Source organism: Tachysurus vachellii, chromosome 13 (genome assembly GCF_030014155.1).
Source record: "Tachysurus vachellii isolate PV-2020 chromosome 13, HZAU_Pvac_v1, whole genome shotgun sequence".
Classification (NCBI taxonomy): domain Eukaryota; kingdom Metazoa; phylum Chordata; class Actinopteri; order Siluriformes; family Bagridae; genus Tachysurus; species Tachysurus vachellii.
In genome coordinates, this window is record NC_083472.1 from 20,743,238 (window position 1) to 20,766,017 (window position 22,780).

General features: G+C 40.0%; 2 protein-coding genes across 2 annotated transcripts; one reads left to right on the top strand and one right to left on the bottom strand.

The window, feature by feature from the left end:
• Positions 1–1,223: 1,223 nt before the first annotated feature.
• On the bottom strand, positions 1,224–11,335 carry rnf20 (ring finger protein 20, E3 ubiquitin protein ligase). The gene is made up of 22 exons (XM_060885154.1): positions 11,224–11,335; positions 9,549–9,726; positions 8,513–8,581; positions 8,320–8,418; positions 7,186–7,333; positions 6,923–7,108; positions 6,661–6,776; positions 6,357–6,503; positions 6,182–6,256; positions 5,905–6,024; positions 5,549–5,728; positions 5,302–5,437; positions 5,063–5,184; positions 4,635–4,788; positions 4,216–4,489; positions 4,009–4,126; positions 3,768–3,917; positions 2,802–3,014; positions 2,587–2,712; positions 2,278–2,418; positions 2,011–2,115; positions 1,224–1,891 (listed from the first exon to the last, which is right to left on the bottom strand). Exons 2-22 carry the CDS (start codon positions 9,705–9,707, stop codon positions 1,715–1,717), a joined length of 3,015 nt encoding a protein of 1,004 aa, XP_060741137.1. The 5' UTR covers positions 9,708–9,726; positions 11,224–11,335; the 3' UTR covers positions 1,224–1,714.
• A 3,577-nt stretch (positions 11,336–14,912) lies between these two features.
• aldob (aldolase b, fructose-bisphosphate) lies at positions 14,913–20,117 on the top strand. The gene is made up of 9 exons (XM_060884917.1): positions 14,913–15,068; positions 15,777–15,889; positions 17,195–17,406; positions 18,283–18,337; positions 18,459–18,619; positions 18,711–18,794; positions 19,070–19,244; positions 19,350–19,549; positions 19,795–20,117. The coding sequence occupies exons 2-9, from the start codon at positions 15,778–15,780 to the stop codon at positions 19,888–19,890; spliced, it is 1,095 nt and encodes a 364-aa protein (XP_060740900.1). The 5' UTR covers positions 14,913–15,068; position 15,777; the 3' UTR covers positions 19,891–20,117.
• Positions 20,118–22,780: the final 2,663 nt, after the last annotated feature.

Sequence of the window (22,780 nt, forward strand, 5' to 3'; positions counted from 1 at the left end):
AACAGCTGACACCTGATATCACATTCATACGTGTTTGGTGAACATAAAAACCTCCAAAGGTAGATTTGCAAATCCCCACAGCCCTGGTACAAGATCTAGTGAAAAGATTTTGTCTAAATCTGGAAGAGAATGTCCAGAATGTTGGATGGGATTGTCAGGTATCTACAAACCTTTGGACATATAATATGTGTCAGTAGATGAAGTGGTGGATTCTACTGTGACAGCTGGACCACAGCAAATAAATGAATGACAACAAATGCAGGAGCACTTGGACACACAGCAGTCACTTCAGGAATTGTGCGTACACACACGCACACGTGGTGAATTAGGAGGTCTAAGGTCTGAGAGGAGTATAATTCTTTGCCATATCGTTGTGTGTTTCTTTCAGATTTCTCTTCCCATCTTACAAAAACGTGTTTAGGCTGATTGGCCTCTAAATTACAGATAGGTGTGTAGTATGTTTTAATAGACTGGCATCTCATCTCAAACTTATTGTTCCTGAGATAGACCTCAGATCCCCCAGGAGGGAGGGTGAGAGAGAGAGAGAGAGAGAGAGAGAGAGAGAGAGAGAGAGAGAGTCAGAGAGAGAGAGAGAGAGAGAGAGAGAGAGAGAGAGAGAGAGTCAGAGAGAGAGAGAGAGAGAGAGCAAGAGAGAGAGCTAGAGAGAGAGAGAGAGAGCTAGAGAGAGAGAGAGAGAGCGTGAAAAGAGAGAGTGAGAGAGAGAAAGTCAGAGAGAGAGCGAGAGAGAGAGACAGAGAGTGTCGAGAGAGAGTGAGAGAGAGAGAGAGAAAGAGAGAGAAAGAGAGAGAGATAGAGAGAGAGACAGAGAGTCGAGAGTCAGAGAGAGTGAGAGAGAGAGAGAGAGAGAGAGAGAGAGAGAGAGAGATAGAGAGAGAGTCAGAGAGAGTGAGAGAGAGAGAGAGAGAGATAGAGAGAGAGTCAGAGAGTCGAGAGAGTCAGAGAGAGTGAGAGAGAGAGAGAAAGAGAGAGATAGAGAGAGAGACAGAGAGTCGAGAGAGTCAGAGAGAGTGAGAGAGAGAGAGAGAGAGAGAGAGAGATAGAGAGAGAAAGAGAGAGAGAGATAGAGAGAGAGACAGAGAGAGAGAGTGAGAGAGAGAGAGAGAGAAAGAGAGAGAGAGAAATTAGGCCCTTGAAAGAGATGAAGGATAAATGTATGAGGTACAAACTGTATTAAATGAAAGAATAACCCAGTGAATCACATGCACAGTTGGACAGCAATTTAATGAATTGCAAATGATCAGCCAACAAAACTAATCAGTCTTCAAAATAAAAAAAAAAAGTACAAAAAACAACACCAATTATCAGTCTAGAAGACTGTAGATCAACAATTAGAAGCCTGTCAGGCAGTTCTTTCTCAAAGGAAGTCTCTAGCTTATCACTGATGTCATTAATGTGGTGGAGCAAAGTTGACTGACGTGGAATGGAGAGCAAGCTTCCAGAATACAAGCAGCAGCTCGGGTCCGAGCTGATCGGTCGTGACAGGTGAGAGTTAACATGCCAGGTCTGTCCTTTTTAAACTTAAACAGCTAGCTTCAGAGTCAACTGCTAACCAAGGAAATAAGGAGGAATGTGGAGTTTCAGCTGATGGTGGCTGGAGTTAACAGACAACACAGCACTTCACAGCAAATCCATCTACATCTAACGATCAGCTCGGATAAGTTGTGGGCACCCGACGGACCAGTCGGTAGCCAGCCTATCCGATGTAGATTCGGTGGAAATCGTTGGCACCAAAGGCGGCGTTGCACTTTGGGCACTTCCTCTGACGTGTATCGTAACGCGTCTTCACGCACTCGAAGCAGAATACATGGAAGCACTTTGTCAGCACAGCATCCTTTACACGAGAGTTGCAGCATGGACATGTCAACCGGGCCTGCAAGGACAAGAGACGTTCGTTATCCCTCGTTAGCTGTAGCCGTGATAAAGAAGCGCAACTCCGGTCACAATAGCTGCGATTCAAGCCAACAAAACATTTCCACTCCTATTCCTTACCTTGTATTCGTTAATTTCCGCATTAAGTATCTCATCACCGTTGCGGATGCTCTCAGCAGGTTTCTTGACGTTCTCGATCTTCCTGCGCAATTTTGATATGTCCTCCTAATGAAACAAAAATAACCGCATCCATTAATAACAAGCATCCATTTCTTTCCTAAATATTACTATGACTGATGTTGGTCTATTGCAGCAGATCAGTGATCATGACATCACTGTCTAGTTCTAAATGGCTGTTAAACCACTACATGTGTATGTGTACAGTACCTGTGCACGGCGAGCATTGAAGGACTCTTTCTCTCTGGAGATGCTGTTCTCGATCACCTCCTCACGAACTTCTTTCAGTCTCTGCTGCACCTCTTCCAGCTGAGAACGCATCTCCTCCGATAGCAGTGCAGACTCTTGGGCCTGGGTACCCAAGCATTTACACGATATTAATCTTAAAACTGTGTACAGCATTTATGTTGGTGTTTTTGTGTTATAGAAAAATGTTAAACACTAAAAAGTCTGCATAACGCTCTTGTGCAGTCTCTCACACACACACACACACACACACACACACAGTGATGATTGCACCTTTCGTTTGTTCATGTCCAGGGCTTGTGTGCGCAGAGACAGCTCTCTCTCTGCAGCACTAATGGTACCCTGCAGGAGGCGCTCTTTCTCTTCCAGTTTCCTCACAACCTGCAGCTGAGCATCCACCTGCGAGGCAGACAGAGTGAGAACTTGATTAATAAAATCAATTATGTCATCATCAGTGGAAACCCGGTACTGTTCCAAGATTCGCTCACCTGTGTTTTCAGTGTGAGCAACTGGTCAGCCAGCTCTTCTTTTTCTTCTTTCAGAAGCTTGTGAATCTGGTTTGATTTAATGCGCTCGCTCATTAGCTTGAAGTTAGCATCATCCTTCTCGCGGAGCTGCTGCATCAAGCGAATGTTCTGTTCCTGCATGTCCTCAAAGGCCTGTCCGGTGACGTCCATCTCACTCAGCAACGCGTCCTCCTCCTGAGCAAAACACACATTACACCAGCTATTATTAGCAGTGCTAATAACAATCAGTCTATCATTTTCATTGAAGGTTTATTTTAACAGTGAGAGACAGAATAACAACAAAACCCTAAAAAAAAAAAACTCATTTCAAAAAAGCTATTTTTAAAAGATTATTATTACTACTAATATTATTATTATTATTATTATTATTACTATTATTATTATTATTATTACTACTACTATTATTATTATTATTATGATTATTATTATTTATTATTATTATTATTATTATTATTATTACTACTACTACTACTACTACTACTACTATTATTATTATTATTATTATTATTATACATCATATATTATTTATTATTATTATTATTATTATTATTATTAGATTTGCATTTAAATGAGTGAAATTAATATTTTACCTCTTCGCAAAACGTGACTAAGTCCAAACTCTTGTTGGGTCACAGAGGTCAGACATTTCTTGTAGAGCCACCAGGTTTACACACGGCTCAGGATTTTTCCATTACAATTATAGACTGATCATTTCTTTGTCAGTGGACAAAGTGACAAAGTACAAAATCAGCAGAGGATCAAAAACATTTTCCCCTCACTGTATTTTTCCTGCCATGATTTGGATCATTGGCCAATTGTCTAATGGAAATCTTTAACAAATTTCTTCACATCATCTAATTGTTAATTACACACAGTGCTTGGATTCTGTAACTGTACATCTACACTGGAAGATTATTACACACACACCTGCTTGGCAAGGGAGAGTTTCTTGTTGAGGACGTCGATCTGTTCCTCCACTAAGCGGATCTTTCTCAAAGCTTCCTCGTCAGCCATCTTCTTCCCTTCCCTCCTCTCCCGCTCCTCCAGGTCCCGCAGGCGTTGGCGTAGTTCCTCTGCCTGACACATAAGCGCACATGTAATATCCAGTTACAACCTACGACAGTATATCTATAGGGATTTGAGTCTGTGAGAGATTTTCTGTGTGTACCTCAGATTTCAGCTTTTTCTCTGCAGCCATCAGTTGCACTTTGTCTCTCTGTTCTTTTGGGGCAGAGCGATACATGTCCAGTAAAAGCTTCATCTCTCTCTGAGACTCCTGGGCCTTCCTACATAGTTTAACAAGTAAACACCACCAAACTGGATTTAGAATTGCAGTCGCATTTTAGCAATCAATCAGCTTATCAGAGCAACTTACTTAAGATCCACTCTGACGATTTTCAGTTGCTCCACTTCTTTTCTCTTTGGCCCTCCAATCGCAGCGCAGCGGTCGTTCGGTATGTCGTCTGATTGACTGCTGCTAGTGCCCGGTTTCTCCTTTTCCTCCTTTACGCTCACACGAGCTACCCTGTCTCTCTCTCTCTGATCTTTCTCTTTCTTCTCATCCTTCTCTTTTTCCTTGTCTTTCTCCTTCTCTTCTTCTTTCACTGTGCTTTCAGGTTCACTTCCAGGCTCAATCTTAACTGACACTCCTGGAATAAAAAAAAAAGACAGAAATTCACACCCATAGTGACAAATCCATCAAAAGTCACTTCTTATCTCTAAGGATCAGTTATGAATTTTAATTACACAGTGTTTTCTGTATGGCAAATGACAATTGCAATAAAAAAGCATTACCAGTGGTAGCGGGCGTTGCTGAATCGTTATCTGACCCTGATTTCATCGCGACGTCAGACGTGGCGGACGTTAACACAGAGGCGGGTTCTTCTTTTATTTCCATCTCTGTGCTTGATTGTGATTGGACGGCCGGGTTACCCTTTGCGGCACGTAGCTATGACAAACAAAGACCTGAATGTGATGTTCACATTTCTTTATAATACAAATACATGATTGTTCGAGGGTTTCTCACAGATTAAAGGACTAGGTATGTTGGATATCAAGTAGAAGTTCTGAATAAGAACAAACCCAAGCCTTTTTCTTTTTCTTTTTTTTTTTTTGCTGCCTCTACTAAACTTTTGTTTAATTTCACCTCCTATTAATCCTTATTATTGTGTGAAACGTGTGAGAAAACACTATGCTTTCTCCTGACTGCAGATTTCTCTAACCTGGTTGAGCTCTTGCTGGGCCTCTCGAAGTCTGAGTTTGAATTTGACCACCTCTCCCTTCATCTGCTGGTTGTGTGTCTGCAGCGTGCTGATAAGGTGGCGCATCTCACGATTTATTGGGCCTTGTGAAGAAAGAAAAACACAAAGAGAAACCCTTAGAAAAACACCTCCTTTTTTTTTTTTTTGTCGCATGCCAGATAAATGTTACGCTAAGCCGTGTGACATGATACGAGTGGTACCTGCTTGTTCGTTGGCAGCAAGCGTTTGCTCGAACTCAATCCTCAGCATCTCGTACTCCTTGCGGACCTGAGCCAGCGTGTCCTCCAGCTGAATCACTTCGGTACGGACTTTGCGCTGCAGAGAAACTTCATCATTCTGACGAGCACACACACAAAATGTAGATAAAATGTTAGCAATAAGCCTCCGCTGAACCCATAACAGGCATTAATAAGCCCATAAATTTTCCTCAGAGCACACTGCCAATACCTCCATGTGGTCGAGCTGGCGAAGACGAGCAGCTCTGGTTGTGTTCAGCCGAGCTCTGGTCTCATCCAGCTGGGCCTTCAGTACTAGAGATTCATTATAAAGCACAGAGAACTGGGACTGTAGACACCGATACTCTGCTGTCTCTCTCACCACCCCCTCAGCCCTGCACGTGAGCTCCATCTGAGAGAAACACACATACACACAACCATAAAAAAGCATGGTGGAAAAGTTCCACTATACCAGTAACACTAGGTCACGGATAACACTGTGAAACGCACTTCACACACTATTTTGTCCCTGAAAATAGGCTCCTGTGTCCAAAGGCATTATCTGCTATGACCCGAACCCATGTTTACCTTCATGTTGTTGTTCTCCTGTACAACTGTCTGCAGGTCCTGCTGTAGTTTCTGCAGCTCACTAAATCGGTTCTCTGCTAAGTCCCTGTTCTCCTCCAGCTCACTGTTCATCTCCTCAAACTTGAGCAAGAAGGAGACGAATCAGTACCAAATTAGTATCAGTTTCTATATCAGTATCAGTTATAACAGTACCAAAAAAAATGCCTGGGACAATTAAATAAGTGGCAAATAAATAAACAAAAAAAAATTTAAAACAAGATCAAATAAAATAAGGTACCTTTCTCTTGTTGATAGTGATGGTCCCACACACACTACTGGCCTCACCACATACTTTATAGCCTTTACTATTTAGCTGAGTAAAAAAAAAAAACAAACACATATGTCAGCAACATGGTACATACAACACACCTAATCCCCAGATAGACACACACGTTCACAACACACACACTCACCCTCTCAAGCACCTCCCCTAGATGTGTGTTGAGACGGTTTTCCCTGCGGCGGATCTTCTCTGTGTCCCACTGCAGTTCCTCTATCGACACCTGCAGTTCGCTTATTCTGTTATCGGCACGACTAGCAGCACGTGCCAGGGATCGAGACTGAAACCACACATGCAGATGAGCAAAATCGTACCTTTTATTTATTATGAACCTGTCAAATCGAAAGATTAAAAACAGCTCTGTAGTAAAATTAAATGTTTTTAGTGCTGAATCAGGAAAGTAGAAAGAAATTTCTAGCTCGTTAAAATGCTCTCACCTCACTGGTCATATGACTATGTTTTAGTTTGAGGTCGTCTGTAAGCTGACGGAGACGTTCGTTCTCGTTGGCCAGTAAGGTGTTGAGGCGAGCAGCGATTTCCAAGAGTTTGCCATCTGTAGTTTTCAAGAACGCACAAGTAAATGTTTAGTTGTCGCCATAAACACACACACGGTCACTTTTTAACGTGACCTTTATAAAGATATATTACAGACCGTTGTACGCTACACTAATATGAGCAATCCTACAATTCACCTCTCACCTGAGTCAGCAGAAAGGTCCTTCTTAAGTTGATCTACGGTGATCTTTAAGCTCTCACAGATCTCTATCACACAACTGGCCTGTTTACAGCTGGACTCCACCCTCTCTTTTAGCTCCGCCTCCATTTCCTCACTGCTACTGCTGGCCAACATGGCAAGAAACGAGCTGGCTCCCTCTCCTTGTGGACCTGAAAGATTAAAGTTACACGTTTACAACGTGCTCCGTGTCAAACGATGCCGGTGAACATTTCCGAGCATCGTTTACCTCTGTCCTTTGCTCTCTCCTGATTAGAATCTCCATCCGGCTCTGGTGTCCCTGGCTTTAGGCTCCGCCCCTCACCAGGTTGGCTGTCCACTGGCTGACTTCCTGATTGGTCGTAGCGGCGAGCAATCAACCTCATGTTATCGTCAATCTACAAACAGAAGTGTGAGAAAGATGAATGGGGTCCGAAGTAACAAACATGATATTTTATGTAATGAGCCTAAAACAATAATGGTAAAAAATAATGTCCAAAAAGAAACAAAAACATAAAACAGACTCATTCATTCATTCATTCTCTACCGCTTATCCGAACTACCTCGGGTCACGGGGAGCCTGTGCCTATCTCAGGCGTCATCGGGCATCAAGGCAGGATACACCCTGGACGGAGTGCCAACCCATCGCAGGGCACACACACACACTCTCATTCACTCACGTAATCACACACTACGGACAATTTTCCAGAGATGCCAATCAACCTACCATGCATGTCTTTGGACCGGGGGAGGAAACCGGAGTACCCGGAGGAAACCCCCGAGGCACGGGGAGAACAAGCAAACTCCACACACACAAGGTGGAGGCGGGAATCGAACCCCCAACCCTGGAGGTGTGAGGCGAACGTGCTAACCACTAAGCCACCGTGCCCCCTAAAACAGACTCTATTGAGGGTTTTTTTTTTTTTTACCCGGGCTGCATGTGCAACAATTATACAAATATATCTGAAAGTATTATGTTCCTATTTAATTGTATTTTCATTAAGTCGCTTTATAGCAAAGCCTAAACCATTTTGCATGATCTTTGTCACAGTTATATATGCCTTAGTATGAGCACCACTACAAGATCTATACAACATTAACCGGCGTTAAATATGTAAGCATTCAAGCATATAAAGATGTCATGTATGCTGTGCAAATTGATCTATTTTTGTCCCGGATATTCCTCAGGAACACAGGTCCGTCCTAAATTTCAGAATCTTACCAAATTTCTTCAAAAATTCAGAGTAGCCGATCATCGTTCTTTCATACAATACGTCAGTTCGTTTGGCAAGTCAAGACTCATGCATATGGAACAAGGTGACGCTCAACAACTGAGTTAAAGCTAAGCTATAAAACTCTATTTGCAGCCTGCAGGTGAACTTACCTGGTTCCAGTATCTGTTAAGGATAAGTAAGCTAGCATCATCGGTAGCCTGGCGAGTCTCAAGCCTTTCCACTCGTTCCCTCAATTCATCTTCTATAACCTAAAAACAGAAAGATAGAATACACATGACTAACTGATCCAGGATCACGTTCCTAGTGAATAGATTTTTGTGTATACGGTATGGATACACGTACCTGTCTTTGGTCTAAGGCCTCTCCCAACTTTCTGTTTTTCATCTGCAGTGCTTTAATATCCTGTTCCTCCTGTAAACACACACATAGCCAGCAACATAATAGCTAAATCATTTAATGATTGACCCCCAAAAATTGCAAAGCTTTTAATAAAGCTAAAGATCAAACTAGCTCACAGATGGTAATAAAGGAAAGGTAGATGTTTTCTCCAGGCTAATAATGTAGACAACAAGATATATGTATGTCTCCTCCAAAATCCTTTGCATGTGCACGTCTGAAACATTTAGCTCTTAAGTAGTTTAACACAGATTCAAAATCTAATGTAATGTTATGTTACATAGACCACTTTTACTTCTACACTTTTACTGCAAAATACACTAAGAAACGGGAATTTTAAGACATTCCGTTGACATAAAGCTTAAAAAAAATTTAAAGCAGACCCAATGTCTCATTTTTTATATTCACAATAAATTCAGTATCACGTACATTTCATTCATAACATCTCATTAATGCTTATTATTCCAGAGTCATGTTACTCTTTAATTATAAAATCTGTAACAGTATATATAGCAGACAAGTGAAATGGCACTGAAATAGACATCATGAATCATCTATAGCTTACAATCAAGCTCAGGAGTTTAACCATCACACCACACATTACTAGACAGAAATACGTATTACGTTTCGTGGACATTTTTAAGAGATATGGTGGAAAAACTTTTATTACTTGCAATCGAAAGCAGATTTTTAGCAGCAGCACAAAAACCACACCATGCACAACTGACAATATTTAGGGTAAGCATATAATCATGTAATTAGACTCGTGACCATATTATTCCTTTAAACACATATACGTGACAATTTTTTCTTCAACAATCTCTCTCTCTCTCCTAAACAAAACCTTCATCACTCATCTGAGCTGCTTCATTAGGTTTCCATCCATGGAGAAATCTCTCCATACAATTTACTACTTTTCACTACATTTACTCCGTGATATAAAATCTTTACAGACGTCACACATAGAGACCACATATCTCACCGAATTGGACACGCCCCCCAGTTTGATGACCGTCTCCACAGCATTGCTTGCCCCTGTGCTGAGACCCTCGCCTCCGTCAACTCCTTCTTTGTCTCGCTTTTTCTCAGGAGGAGCACCAGCGGAGCTGCTGGGATCGCACGGCCGCTTCTGAGCAGACATCCTGTACCGCCGGCTGTCCCTGTGCAACACAACAGAACAAGTGTCCAGAGCACTGGTTAAACTTCTACTGAAGTATAGAGCATTTGGGATACAGCCACATTTTTTTAGTCAAAACAGTAATATCCCAGCAAACATGGAATGTTTCCCTAATGTTAACATATTGTTTTTCAGGAGCCAGTTCATAACGTTCTGGGAAGTCAGTGCTGTTTCAGAAACAGCTCTAATACAACTTTGCTTTTGCAGTTCATGACAGAACAAATCCGGGGACATGATGGTTCAGTGGTTAAGGCTTCGGGTTACTGATCAGAAGGTCGGGGGTTCAAGCCCACAAGCTGCTGAGACATCAACGTTGGGTCCTTGAGCAAGGCCCTTAACCTCACCTGCTCCAGGGGAGCTGCACTTTGGCTGACCCTGTGCTCTGACCCCAGGCTCATAATAACCTGGGATATGCAAATTAACCTACCTGGTGATACCAATAAAGGACATAAATATAAATTAAAATACATAACTGTCTCTTTCACACACACTCACACTCTCTCTCTCACACACACACACACTGTCTCTCTCTCTCTCTCACACACACAAACACACTCTCTCACTCGCACACACACAAACACACTCTCTCTCACAAACACACTCTCTCTCACACACACTCACTCACTCTCTCTAACACACACACTCATTCACTCTCTCACACACACACACACACACTCACTGTCTCTCTCTCTCACACACACACTCACTCTCTCTCTCTCACACACACACTCACGCTCTCTCTCTCTCTCACACACACACACTCACTCACTCTCTCTAACACACACACTCATTCACTCTCTCACACACACACACACACACACACACACTCACTGTCTCTCTCTCTCACACACACACTCACGCTCTCTCTCTCTCTCACACACACACACTCACTCACTCTCTCTAACACACACACTCATTCACTCTCTCACACACACACACACACACACACACACTCACTGTCTCTCTCTCTCACACACTCACACACACTCACTGTCTCTCTCTCACACACACACACACACACACACTCACGCTCTCTCTCTCTCTCTCACACACACACACACTCTCTCTCTCACACTCACACACACACACACTGTCACTTCGCTCAAACAGAAAAAATCTCTAATAATTTGCACTTTCAACCGTAAAGGTGAAATAAATAATTTTATTCTGATATATTAATGTTATTCTCTTCCTGTTATTATTTTAGCCTGCTGTCTAAGTTAGCATTAGCATTATCTTCGTCACTGTAGAAAACCAACAGGTCTCTCTTTAGTGTTATTTTACTGCCATTTTTAAATCTTATTCTTTTAGATGTGTTTGTAATTCATTTATTATTCACCATGTAATTAAACCGAGAGCTACAGCTGGCTAACATACAGAAGACCCGGAACTCTTATCAGATATCAGCCCAAAACCCACACAACTATTTAATACACACAGTCCTGTTAAAATGTGCACATTAATAAATAGAATTACAAACCTCGCTTTAGTGTGTTTAAGTGTTCAGTTGCTAAATGTTGATGTTGCGGAACATTTGGGAGGGGGGGAAGCAACCGGAAACGGAAGTCTTCGTCTGAAAGCGTGCGTGTGCGTGTACTAAGATGCTAAATAGTAGCTATTACATTCAGCCCCATGCTATTTTAGCTGTATACTGTTTAGTGCGTTAGTTTGTGAGTACGGATAGTCTGCGGCTTGCTTTTGGAGCGCCCCCTAGCGGTTGGAGGTCTGTTTTTTCTTTTTGTTTTTTTTTCCCCAAAAGTTGTCATATAAGCGACTAAATTACACTTTAGATCTTTTAGAGCACTTTGAAATGATTCCTCACAGGTTTATTCACTTATTTATTCATTTTACATCCACTTCTTTTTTTGACAAGTTCAATACAAACTCATAAAACACTATAATAGATAAGAGATAATCTTTGGATTGAATCACTCATGAGACTGAGGATAAACCGGATTAAAAACCAAAAGAAATGGAAGGAAAATGAATAAATGAAGAAAAAAAATAGCTGGACATTCCCAAGCCAGGTGTAACGTTGAACGTCTTCAGAATCAGAATCACTGTGTTGATGTTGACACACACAAGGAATTTGGTTCCAGCTGTTTGTGACTCTCAGAAGTACAGACATAAATAACACTATACTATATAAGATAATAAAAACATAAATAACACCATACTATACAAGACAAGACAATACAGACGATACAAGACAAAACAGACATAAATAACACTATACTATATAAGATAACAAAAACATAAATAACACTATACTATAGAAGATAATAAAAACATAAATAACACTATACTATACAAGACAAGACAATACAGACATAAATAACACTATACTATATAAGATAACAAAAAAATAAATAACACTATACTATACAAGACAAGACAATACAGACATAAATAACACTATACTATATAAGATAATAAAAACATAAATAACACTATACTATACAAGACAAGACAATACAGACGATACAAGACAAAACAGACATAAATAACACTATACTATATAAGATAACAAAAAAATAAATAACACTATACTATACAAGACAAGACAATACAGACATAAATAACACTATACTATATAAGATAATAAAAACATAAATAACACTATACTATACAAGACAAGACAATACAGACATAAATAACACTATACTATATAAGATAACAAAAACATAAATAACACTATACTATACAAGATAATCATTCATCCTTTCATTCATCTTCTACCGCTTATCCGAACTACCTCGGGTCACGGGGAGCCCGTGACTATCACACACACACTCTCATTCACTCATGCAATCACACACTAGGGACAATTTTCCAGAGATGCCAATCAACCTACCATGCATGTCTTTGGACCGGGGGAGGAAACCGGATTACCTGGAGGAAACCCTCGAGGCACGGGGAGAATATGCAAACTCCACACACACAAGGTGGAGGCGGGAATCGAACCCCCAACCCTGGAGGTGTGAGGCGAACGTGCTAACCACTAAGCCACCATGCCCCCCTATACAAGATAATAAAAACATAAATAACACTATACTATACAAGACAAGACAATACAGACTATATAAGACAATGCAGATGTGATACAATAGACATTATGAGAATTAAATATGAATACAGAATATATTACTGATCAGTTATGTACATAAAGTGTGGGAAGTACATGGTAGTGCAAATAACAATATTGTGTAATATTATGCTTTTTGTACAATATACAGCAGGAGTAGTGATGTGATGACTGACTGTTCTGATAATGCAGTACTTATACCTGGGTCCATGACCAACGATAGAGAAGTGCTCTTCTCACCAAAAGACGTGGATGGAAAATTAATAAAGAAGTTAATAAACTTTAGGGGTCATGAAACCTCTGGCTTAGGGTTGAGAAGTTTGGCAGTCTGAGAACCTACTGGGGACGTTCCATAATATAGGAGAAGTGTAGAGTCAGCAAAATCTATTCATTTATCAATTCATTTTCTGTCCACTTCTTCTGGTAAGAAGGTTAGTGTCACAGATGTGAGTGTCACAGCTGTGCTGAAATTGATCAAAGTACCCCTTGCAGCAGAACCAAAAGTCCAGGGGGTGAAGACATGTTAGTGTATTTCATGCAGAAAAAAGTATGCTAATTGTATGGGTCAGGATTAGGGATAGGTTTATAGGTGGAGTTGGTTAGGTCCAGCTTCATGCAATGGACCTTTGGTTCTGCAGTTAGGACTATCTCACCACCATGTTCTGTTTGTCCTCTAGGCCTGAATAAAATGCTTATGAACTCCCTTCCTGCATGATTTTCGACTCTTGTACCAGGGTCCGGAGTACATAGTGTGAAACACTGTTGCTTTTTATTCTATTTGTGTAAAAGCATGCACGTCAGCACTCGGCCCTTTTACATCACTGCAGATTGTTTGCTATTCTTTTCACTTTCAGCACCATTCATCAGTTCCATTGACCCACTCTCATGTGCTGATATGATCACACCAGCTATTGGGCAATTGTTCACCATCTTGTTACTTAATAAAACTTTTATGACACCAAGTCCTTATCTGAACTTGTCAAGAAAAATTGTTTTTAATACTGCACGAAGACAATTATTAAAGCATGAATTCATCACATCTGTACAGCCTGGTGGTAAAGACTGCACACGTACAAGAGATTTCTAATGACTTAACGGGAATGACTATAGAGTAAAATGTGGGAAAGTGTGGGAAGTGCAAATAACAACATTGTGTTATATGCTTTTTGTACAATATACAGCAGCAATAGTGTGTGTAACATATACGGATGATGTGATGACTGACAGTTCTGGTAATGCAGTACTTATAGATATGAAGCAGGAAATATAATTATGGTGAGTTGTTAATCAGGGTGATTGTCTGGGGAAAGAAACTGTTCCTGTGTCTGGCAGTTTTAGTAAGCAAAGTAATAATAATAATAATAATAATAATAATAATAATAATAATAATAATAGTGTTGTATAGGAATTTCAACAATATCGATAATAATAATAATAGTAATAGATGATAGTTGATCATCTCTGCTCTGTATCGCTGACAGTACGTAGATAATTGGTCTTTGTTTAGGGCCTGATAATACTTATTTACTCCAATACTTATTTTACTATAAAAACCATCAGTTCAATAGTTTGAATTTCCCCCTTTCTAAAAGTGCTATCAATAAGTTCACAAGCATGCAAACCTTTGCACTCAAGTGCATAACACCACTGTGCACGACACTACAGTTCACACAACAAAAGTGGGAGCAGAAAAGAAGCTCCTGAAGCTCTTTACACAAAGTAAATGCAAGAAAACCTGAATGGCAAGTCTCTTGTCCTCATGTTACTAGGACAGAGCTGCCTATGATTATTTTCTCCCATACTTCCTGCTTAGACACATTTGCTTGCATTCATATACAACTATAATAAAAAAATAATAATAATTAAATAATAAACAAACAAACAAACAAACATTTGGTCAATTTGATGTCATTAATTCAACTTTTGGGGATTGTTGTGCCATGTGTCATGCTGGAGAGGGAAAAAACTCTTAAACTCAGAGTTTAAAGGTTGCACACATGAGTTAAGGACGTTTAGAGTGGTTACACGTACACACACGTACAGATAGTGATGTATGTCGACCAATAGCTCCACTGCACAAAGTTAACTCCCAAACACACAGAACCAGCCTCCATGTTGTGCTGAAATAAATAGCGCTGCGTTCACTTGCTCTTTCACCACTTCCTTACAGACCAAGCAAGGGATCAAGTGCCTGCTTCATCGCTCATCAACGGCGGTACAAAAAAAAATACAAAAACCAAGTAAGAACGCTAATAAATATTTCTAAGGCTTTTGCATTTATACATGCATGAAAAACCGTGTGAGGAAATAAAAGCATTAGGGAAATAGCCGTGCAGTTTTGGAGCCGTATGGAAAACATTTGAGTTCGTTTGAGTTGTGTTATTGTGGAGAAAAATGCTTCAAGTAAAGTAATGAACTGACAAATAGACTTTTCTTTGTGAAATTATATATCTGAAAACTTTTTGTTTGCGCAAGAAAAGTCTGCGTTTGTTTATACTAAAATACTATAAACGTGTTTTAATGAACGCTGCATTGACGTGTTTAATGAACGCTGCATGTTGAACAATCTGTGTATGATTTTTATATATAACAAACTGTAAAACTAGACTAGATTAATTTAATTTCCGCATTGCACAGTTGAATGGCTCAGTGTTTGCTATGAGCACAGAGTACACAGTCTCTTTCTTTCGCAATCCTGTCTCAAACGACTAATCTATCTTCTCCTGAACATTGACACCCTTTGTTCAGTAGGAGGAGCTTCTCTGTGCTGAACATCAGCCAGGACAAATATTTACTAAGTATGCAAGAGGGCAAAAAGTTTTTTATAGTATAAGTGGATAAATAGGCAGCCATTTAGATTGATTTGATTGATTTGATTGATTGATTGGGTTGATGGATTGATTGACTGATTGATTGATTGATTGATTATTTGTAATTTTTTTCCCCAGGATGACCCACCAGTATCCATCCCTTTCTCCAGAGCAGAAGAAGGAGCTGGCCACTATCGCCCAGTGTATCGTGGCTCCCGGAAAGGGCATCCTGGCTGCAGATGAGTCCACAGGTGATTTCATCTGTTGGTTAATGATTATTTAATCAGTCTTAGTTAATCATTGTTGCATGGCGTTGATGAGGAGCAAAAGGTTCCCTGATGTTGCTAGGACATAAATACGCTTACAGATCCAGTAGGCTGGATTTGCACAAATAAGCCTGTTAGAAAACTGACTTCAAACGTAAAGATTCTCTTATATTTCCATGGCACATGGTTTAGAAATATTAATCTGTACTTGGTACGCTTTGGTACGTACGTAAAAAAGGGAGCATTCTGGCAACAAGGAAATGTATAGTGCCATGTTGGTGTCAGTTACCATCTCATAGGATGTAGGATTGCAAGGCAAGAATAACACACAACAGTGCATCCTCTTATAGGAAAGTAATCAGTGACAGGGTGTCATGCCAAGTTGATTAATTATTCCTTTTTTTTCCAATTTCTCAAAACAAATGATTATTTGTTAAAGAATAATAGACAATTTATAATTTTAATTTACTTAATTTAAGAATGAGGGGGGGCACAGTGGCTTAGTGGTTAGCACGTTCGCCTCACACCTCCAGGGTTGGGGGTTCGATTCCCGCCTCCACCTTGTGTGTGTGGAGTTTGCATGTTCTCCCCGTGCCTCGGGGGTTTCCTCCGGGTACTCCGGTTTCCTCCCCCGGTCAAAAGACATGCATGGTAGGTTGATTGGCATCTCTGGAAAAACTGTCCGTAGTGTGTGATTGCGTGAGTGAATGAGAGAGTGTGTGTGTGTGTGTGCCCTGCGATGGGTTGGCACTCCGTCCAGGGTGTATCCTTCCTTGATGCCCGATGACGCCTGAGATAGGCACAGGCTCCCCGTGACCCGAGGTAGTTCGGATAAAGTGGTAGAAAATGAATGAATGAATTTAAGAATGATACACCATTCATAGTGGTATAATTTTTATAGTTACTTTTAACAGGTTAATTTTAGTTTTCTGGTATAAAGTTGTAGCCTTGCAAGCTTTTTTCTTTTCTCTATTGATGTTGAGAATACAACAACAACAACAACAAAAAATACAGCTTGTCACATTACTACGGAACCCAGAAAACCATCTGCTTTAATTCTTTTTTTTTTTTTACCTTTGACTGGTAGGAAGTGAAAGACTCACAGACCTAAACGTCACCTCACAGAAAGCTTTTGTCTTGTTACGACAATACAAACTTTCACCTTGTTACAATGATGTATAAGGACTAAGCACATGAATATAAACCAATCAGAACTGTGCATTTATCAAGAACATGGTCTAAGATATTTGAGTTGCTTTTAAATAATCAAGTATATTTTTCCTGAGTCAGGCACCATGGGAAAGCGTCTGCAGAAGATCAACGTGGAGAACACCGAGGAGAACCGCCGCTTCTTCCGAGACCTCCTGTTTTCAGTTGATCCCTCCATTTCTCAGAGTGTGGGAGGAGTCATTTTCTTCCACGAGACACTGTATCAGAAATCGGACAAGGGCATCCCTTTCCCCAAGGTCATCAAGGAGAAGGGAATTGTGGTGGGAATTAAGGTAATAATGCATTAAAATGTTATTGAAATCATGTTCTGAAAGTTGCTCGGTAGAGATTGTACAGAATTAGGGTGCTGCTTACTTTTGCATATTCAAAGTGCAATGGATCAGCGTTTTTTGCTTGGACATGAGGACAAAGTGCATGTAGGATAATCAAGAACAGAGATTGCGTAAGGGCAGACAAGCTCTTTTTTTACCACTGAACTCTATACACACCAGATTCACACCCAGTTTTTCACCCGATCAATCCAAAGACTTGAAATATACTACGTCAGAAACCATTTATGCATGAAAAATGGCATCAACCATTGCAACATGACAGTTCCCAATCATATGCGTTTGAATTGGTGTAATTATTGGCAATTATTTCCCTGAAGGCATCTCATCAAGAAAGAAGACCCTCAATGGTTTGATTAATGAACACAAAACATGGCTTTTTATTTAATTGATGATAAAAACAAAATATTTAATGATTGTTCAAAGTTAATCGAGTTATTACTCCTTGCTTCTAGTTCAGAACGCATCCCATCGGTTCAAAGTCTGTAGCGTCAAAAGTGATAACACAAAGGGCTTGCGTGAATTAAAAGCTATAAAGAATTCAAAGCAAACCGAGCAACAACAGTTGTGATAGCTGTGGAAAAAAACCCAGAATGTTAATATAACTGAACCTTAACAAACGACAGAGAAATGACACCAGGTTTGGACTACATTTGCAGCATTTTAGGCCAGTTTTACACACACACACACAATACACACAGTCTGTAAGTCTATTGAAAATCATGTTCGCATCTAGTCTGTGCCCACAAACGATCACTTCATGTATTAATTGCTTTTCTTGTGTCATTAACGATGCTATGTTGTGTCTTGTGTTGCCAGGTTGACAAAGGCACAGCAGGGCTGAACGGAACAGATGGCGAGACAACCACACAGGGTAAATCTAGCATGAAGGCTGTTATTAGAATAACGTTCAGCTCTTCATGATTTGATCAGGTCACTTGGGTCCATGAGCGTCTGTCAGCTCTTGATTAGTCTCGTACCTGTGTGTCTGTTAGGGCTGGATGGCTTGGGTGAACGCTGTGCTCAGTACAAGAAGGATGGGTGTGACTTTGCTAAGTGGCGCTGTGTGCTGAAGATCTCTGACGGCTGCCCTTCTGCTCTCGCTATTGCTGAAAACGCCAATGTACTAGCCAGATACGCCAGCATATGCCAACAGGTATTACCCACAAACTGGCTTTGGTTAGAATACATAATTGGCCTTATGTAATATGTTCCTTATTATTATTTATTTATTTATTTATAAATAGAATGGCTTGGTGCCTATTGTTGAGCCTGAGATTCTCCCAGATGGTGATCATGACCTCCAGCGCTGCCAGTATGCCACAGAGAAGGTGAGCTTCCTCTAAGACCATTAAAAAATAAAAAGTAAAATGGTTCAAGTGGTGGATCTAGATCTGAACCAACATCCTGTAAGACTAAGCTTAAAACCTAACTCTAACACAATGCTGAATAAAAAAAAGAAAAACAAAAACCAAATGAAATACACCACTCTGCTCAGTTCTACCTAGGTAGGAGGAGCTGGATCAGGTCCGACATCACCAACAGGACTTTTTTTATTCTGGTACTCGTCAGTTTTCTTAAACTTCATGTGCTTTTCTTTCATCAGGTCCTCGCTGCCGTCTACAAGGCGCTCTCTGACCACCATGTGTATCTGGAAGGTACTTTGCTCAAGCCTAACATGGTCACTGCAGGACATTCCTGCCCCAAAAAGTACACCCCACAGGAGGTTGCCATGGCAACGGTCAGCGCCCTCAGACGCACCGTACCCGCTGCTGTTCCAGGTGATTTAGAGCACGTTTTGTACAGCTTAATTAGGAAATCGCGTTTTGTTTTCTTTTGTTTTTTCTTTCAGTCTGTACTCACAGATTATTGTGGCGTTTTTCTAGGCATCTGCTTCCTGTCAGGAGGTCAGAGTGAAGAGGAAGCTTCGCTTAATCTCAGTGCTATCAACCAGACTCCACTGCACACGCCCTGGAAGCTGACTTTCTCCTACGGACGCGCTCTCCAGGCCTCGGCGCTCGCAGCATGGAAGGGGAAAGCAGAAAACAAAAAAGCTGCACAGGAGGCTTTCTGCACTCGTGCTAAGGTGAGCAGAGAATTAAAGAATTGTTCAAGAGGGGTCTTAGAAAGGAAAGTGTCAGTACCAGTTGGTTTTGTTTCTAAAGCAGGCTTTCAGATGTCCCCCCCCTACTGCAGACTAATATAATATCTTCTAATGAAGACACAATAGAATGAAATTTATTTGTATATAAGGACAATCTTTCTATGAAGTAGCAGATGCAGATCTGGCAAGTGAACATCATGCTTCTTGTGTATCTCAACCCCCTACAGATTAACGGTCTGGCATCTAAAGGCGAGTATAAACCAACAGGCCAAGCTGACCGGGCTGCCTCACAATCCCTGTACACTGCCAGCTATGTCTACTAGATCAAACGCTGCAATCAATGCCAACTTTTCCTGGACCACACAAAACTGTGAATACATAATGACCAAGAAAACGTCCAAGATAACATTGTAATGTTAACTTGATTTATAAACGTATATATAATTCTGCATAGGCAGAAATCTAATCTATGACCAAATCAAGAAAATGCTTTTTATAGTGCATAAAGATACATGATCTTTTCCTGTTAAATAAATGAAAGAAACTCGCACTGGTGGTTTGTTCTTCAGTCTTTTGTGTGTGAGCCTGAGACAAAAGATATGCATTTTATCACATTTCTGCATTTTATTTATAACTACGTAGCAGGAGAACCAGAAACAGATTAATAACTAAATTATTCTCCTGAAGGTTTCTGTGTAAAGAAATACATTAGATATTGAGTAGTTTGTAAGTTTCTTTAATATGTAGCTATTGTTTTTTTTTTAATGCACTTAAATTCTCACCCCATGCTGACTTACGAATAATCAAATCAATTAGGACTTAATGCCATAAGCATTTTTAATTTGTGAGACTATTCTTAGGCTTAAAGTACACCAAGATAGAAATATTCAACTCCTCAGATATCGTTAAATATCGCATTTTGAAACGACTGATGTTTCCATCCATAAAGTTCAGAGGTGGGTAGAGTATCCAATATCTGTACTCAAGTAAAAGTACAAGTACTTATGGAAATACTTACTCAAGGAAGAGTAAAAGTAACAATCTTAATAGTTACTTGAGTAAGAGTAAAAAAGTATCCGATGAAAAAACTAAGTAGTTAGTCACTAGTTACTTCTCATCTGATTGATATGAAGCAAAAACCCTGATTTTCAAACTACTTGAAGAGCTTTCACACACCTCCTTAAAAGTCTCTTTATTCTGCTAATATAAAACACAGGCTGAAGTATATGTGTGTGTGTGTGTGTGTGTGTGTGTGTGTGTATATATATATATATATATATATATATATATATATATATATATATATATATATATATATATATATATATATATATATAAAATGTGATTAATGGTTTAATGATGTAAATGAGGGGGCACGGTGGCTTAGTGGTTAGCACGTTCGCCTCACACCTCCAGGGTCGGGGTTCGATTCCCGCCTCCACCTTGTGTGTGTGGAGTTTGCATGTTCTCCCCGTGCCTTAGGGGTTTCCTCCGGGTACTCCGGTTTCCTCCCCCGGTCCAAAGACATGCATGGTAGGTTGATTGGCATCTCTGGAAAATTGTCCGTTGTGTGTGATTGCGTGAGTGAATGAGAGTGTGTGTGTGCCCTGCGATGGGTTGGCACTCCGTCCAGGGTGTATCCTGACTTGATGCCCGATGACGCCTGAGATAGGCACAGGCTCCCCGTGACCTGAGGTAGTTCGGATAAGCGGTAGAAAATGAATGAATGAATGAATGAATGATGTGCTGGGCTAACCTGCTCTTTCTTTTAAGATTAATTTACTTTATTCTTACATTTGTTACATTTTATAAGTAAGTACATGTATTCTTTAGGTAGGGATAAAACAAAATATAATCCTGTTTTTATTTTGTATATGTTCTACACTTTAGTGAAAAAAAAACTTTAGTGAGATGTCAGGATTTGCGTATAAATGCAAAACGTCTTACAGTATGCAATTCAATTTATTTTGTGGAACATGGATATGAAAATGCAGACACTTATAATGAACTTTTGTTCATGAACGTGTTGTTTGTAGGGTTCACAGGATTGCACGAGAGCATATATGAGGGAAAACATTCAGACAGTGTGTGAAATGTAGTATTACGTTAAGGTCAACGTGCCCATAGTTACCAAATTACCATCAAATAGGCATCATTTTGACACTTACCGCTACGTGTTTTTTTAGGTTGGAGCTGGAATTCTTGTAAGCTGCCATGTCTGTTTTGGTGCACACAGAATGCATCGCATTATAAAGCTATTATTTTTTACATCTTGGAGTGAAAATATAGAATGAATTTGAGGCCACAGGTGATCTGCCTTTGATAAAGCGCAAACGTCTTCCTCTGCATCAGCCATCATCTTCCAACTAAAGGCGCGCTAAACTTCAGCGGGAGATGCGCGGCATACAGTACTCTCACGAAGCAGCCTCTCCAACGTCTCGTGAGACTTGTCATATAAACTAATTATTATTTATTAAATCATATTTATCATATAAATCATATTAATTACCATTTGAGTAACGGAGGAACGCCGCCGATTGTAGCGAAGTAAAAGTACGCATCTTTAATTATACTCAAAAAGTACAAGTTACCCAAAAAATGTACTCAAGTAAATGTAACGAAGTAAATGTAATTTGTTACTACTCACCTCTGCTAAAGTTGAATATCTCTTTAAATAGTCCAGATACCAGAAATGAATGTTTTGGCTTTTAGAAGCATTCGATTGGTCAGTTATCATAATTAGGAGTTAACTGTAAGTGGTTGTATTTACAGTCAGGACCTTTTTGCTCTTGATACCTTGAAAATCCAAGCAACTAAGAGAGTCCTACATCCCAATGGGCTCAAAGACAATCACAAAAGGAAGCCACTGTTTTATAACCAACATAAAGCCAGACTGTAGTTTTGCAGATGATCACCAGAGTTTTGGAGGTGTTATTTGTGGTCAGATAAAAAAAAAAAAAAAAAGCTTTTAAACTGAAGGACACAATCAACAAAAGTGAAGCACGAAGGTGGCAGCATCATGCTTTGTTTAGTCTTTTTTTCCTCTTTAAAAAGGACCGGTGAACTTCAGAAAATAGATGACATCATGAGGAAGGAGGATTATCTAGAAACACCACAGGGGAAAAAACAAAAAGTTCAAAAGGGAAATAAACTAGATATCATAATTTGTTTAACACAGAAAAGGCTCACAACATAAAATATATTGAGTTGAGA

What these genes read in the sequence shown, in the direction of transcription:
- aldob (XM_060884917.1), top strand. Translation starts at nt 15,778, where the DNA reads ATGACCCACCAGTATCCATCCCTTTCTCCAGAGCAGAAGAAGGAGCTG. An exon ending in CGTACCCGCTGCTGTTCCAG is followed by an intron (nt 19,245 to 19,349) that starts GTGATTTAGAGC and finishes GCGTTTTTCTAG; the next exon opens with GCATCTGCTTCCTGTCAGGA. An exon ending in CTTTCTGCACTCGTGCTAAG is followed by an intron (nt 19,550 to 19,794) that starts GTGAGCAGAGAA and finishes AACCCCCTACAG; the next exon opens with ATTAACGGTCTGGCATCTAA.
- rnf20 (XM_060885154.1), bottom strand. Translation starts at nt 9,707, where the DNA reads ATGTCTGCTCAGAAGCGGCCGTGCGATCCCAGCAGCTCCGCTGGTGCT. An exon ending in ATAGTCATATGACCAGTGAG is followed by an intron (nt 6,504 to 6,660) that starts GTGAGAGCATTT and finishes GTGTGGTTTCAG; the next exon opens with TCTCGATCCCTGGCACGTGC. An exon ending in AGGAGAACAACAACATGAAG is followed by an intron (nt 5,729 to 5,904) that starts GTAAACATGGGT and finishes TGTTTCTCTCAG; the next exon opens with ATGGAGCTCACGTGCAGGGC.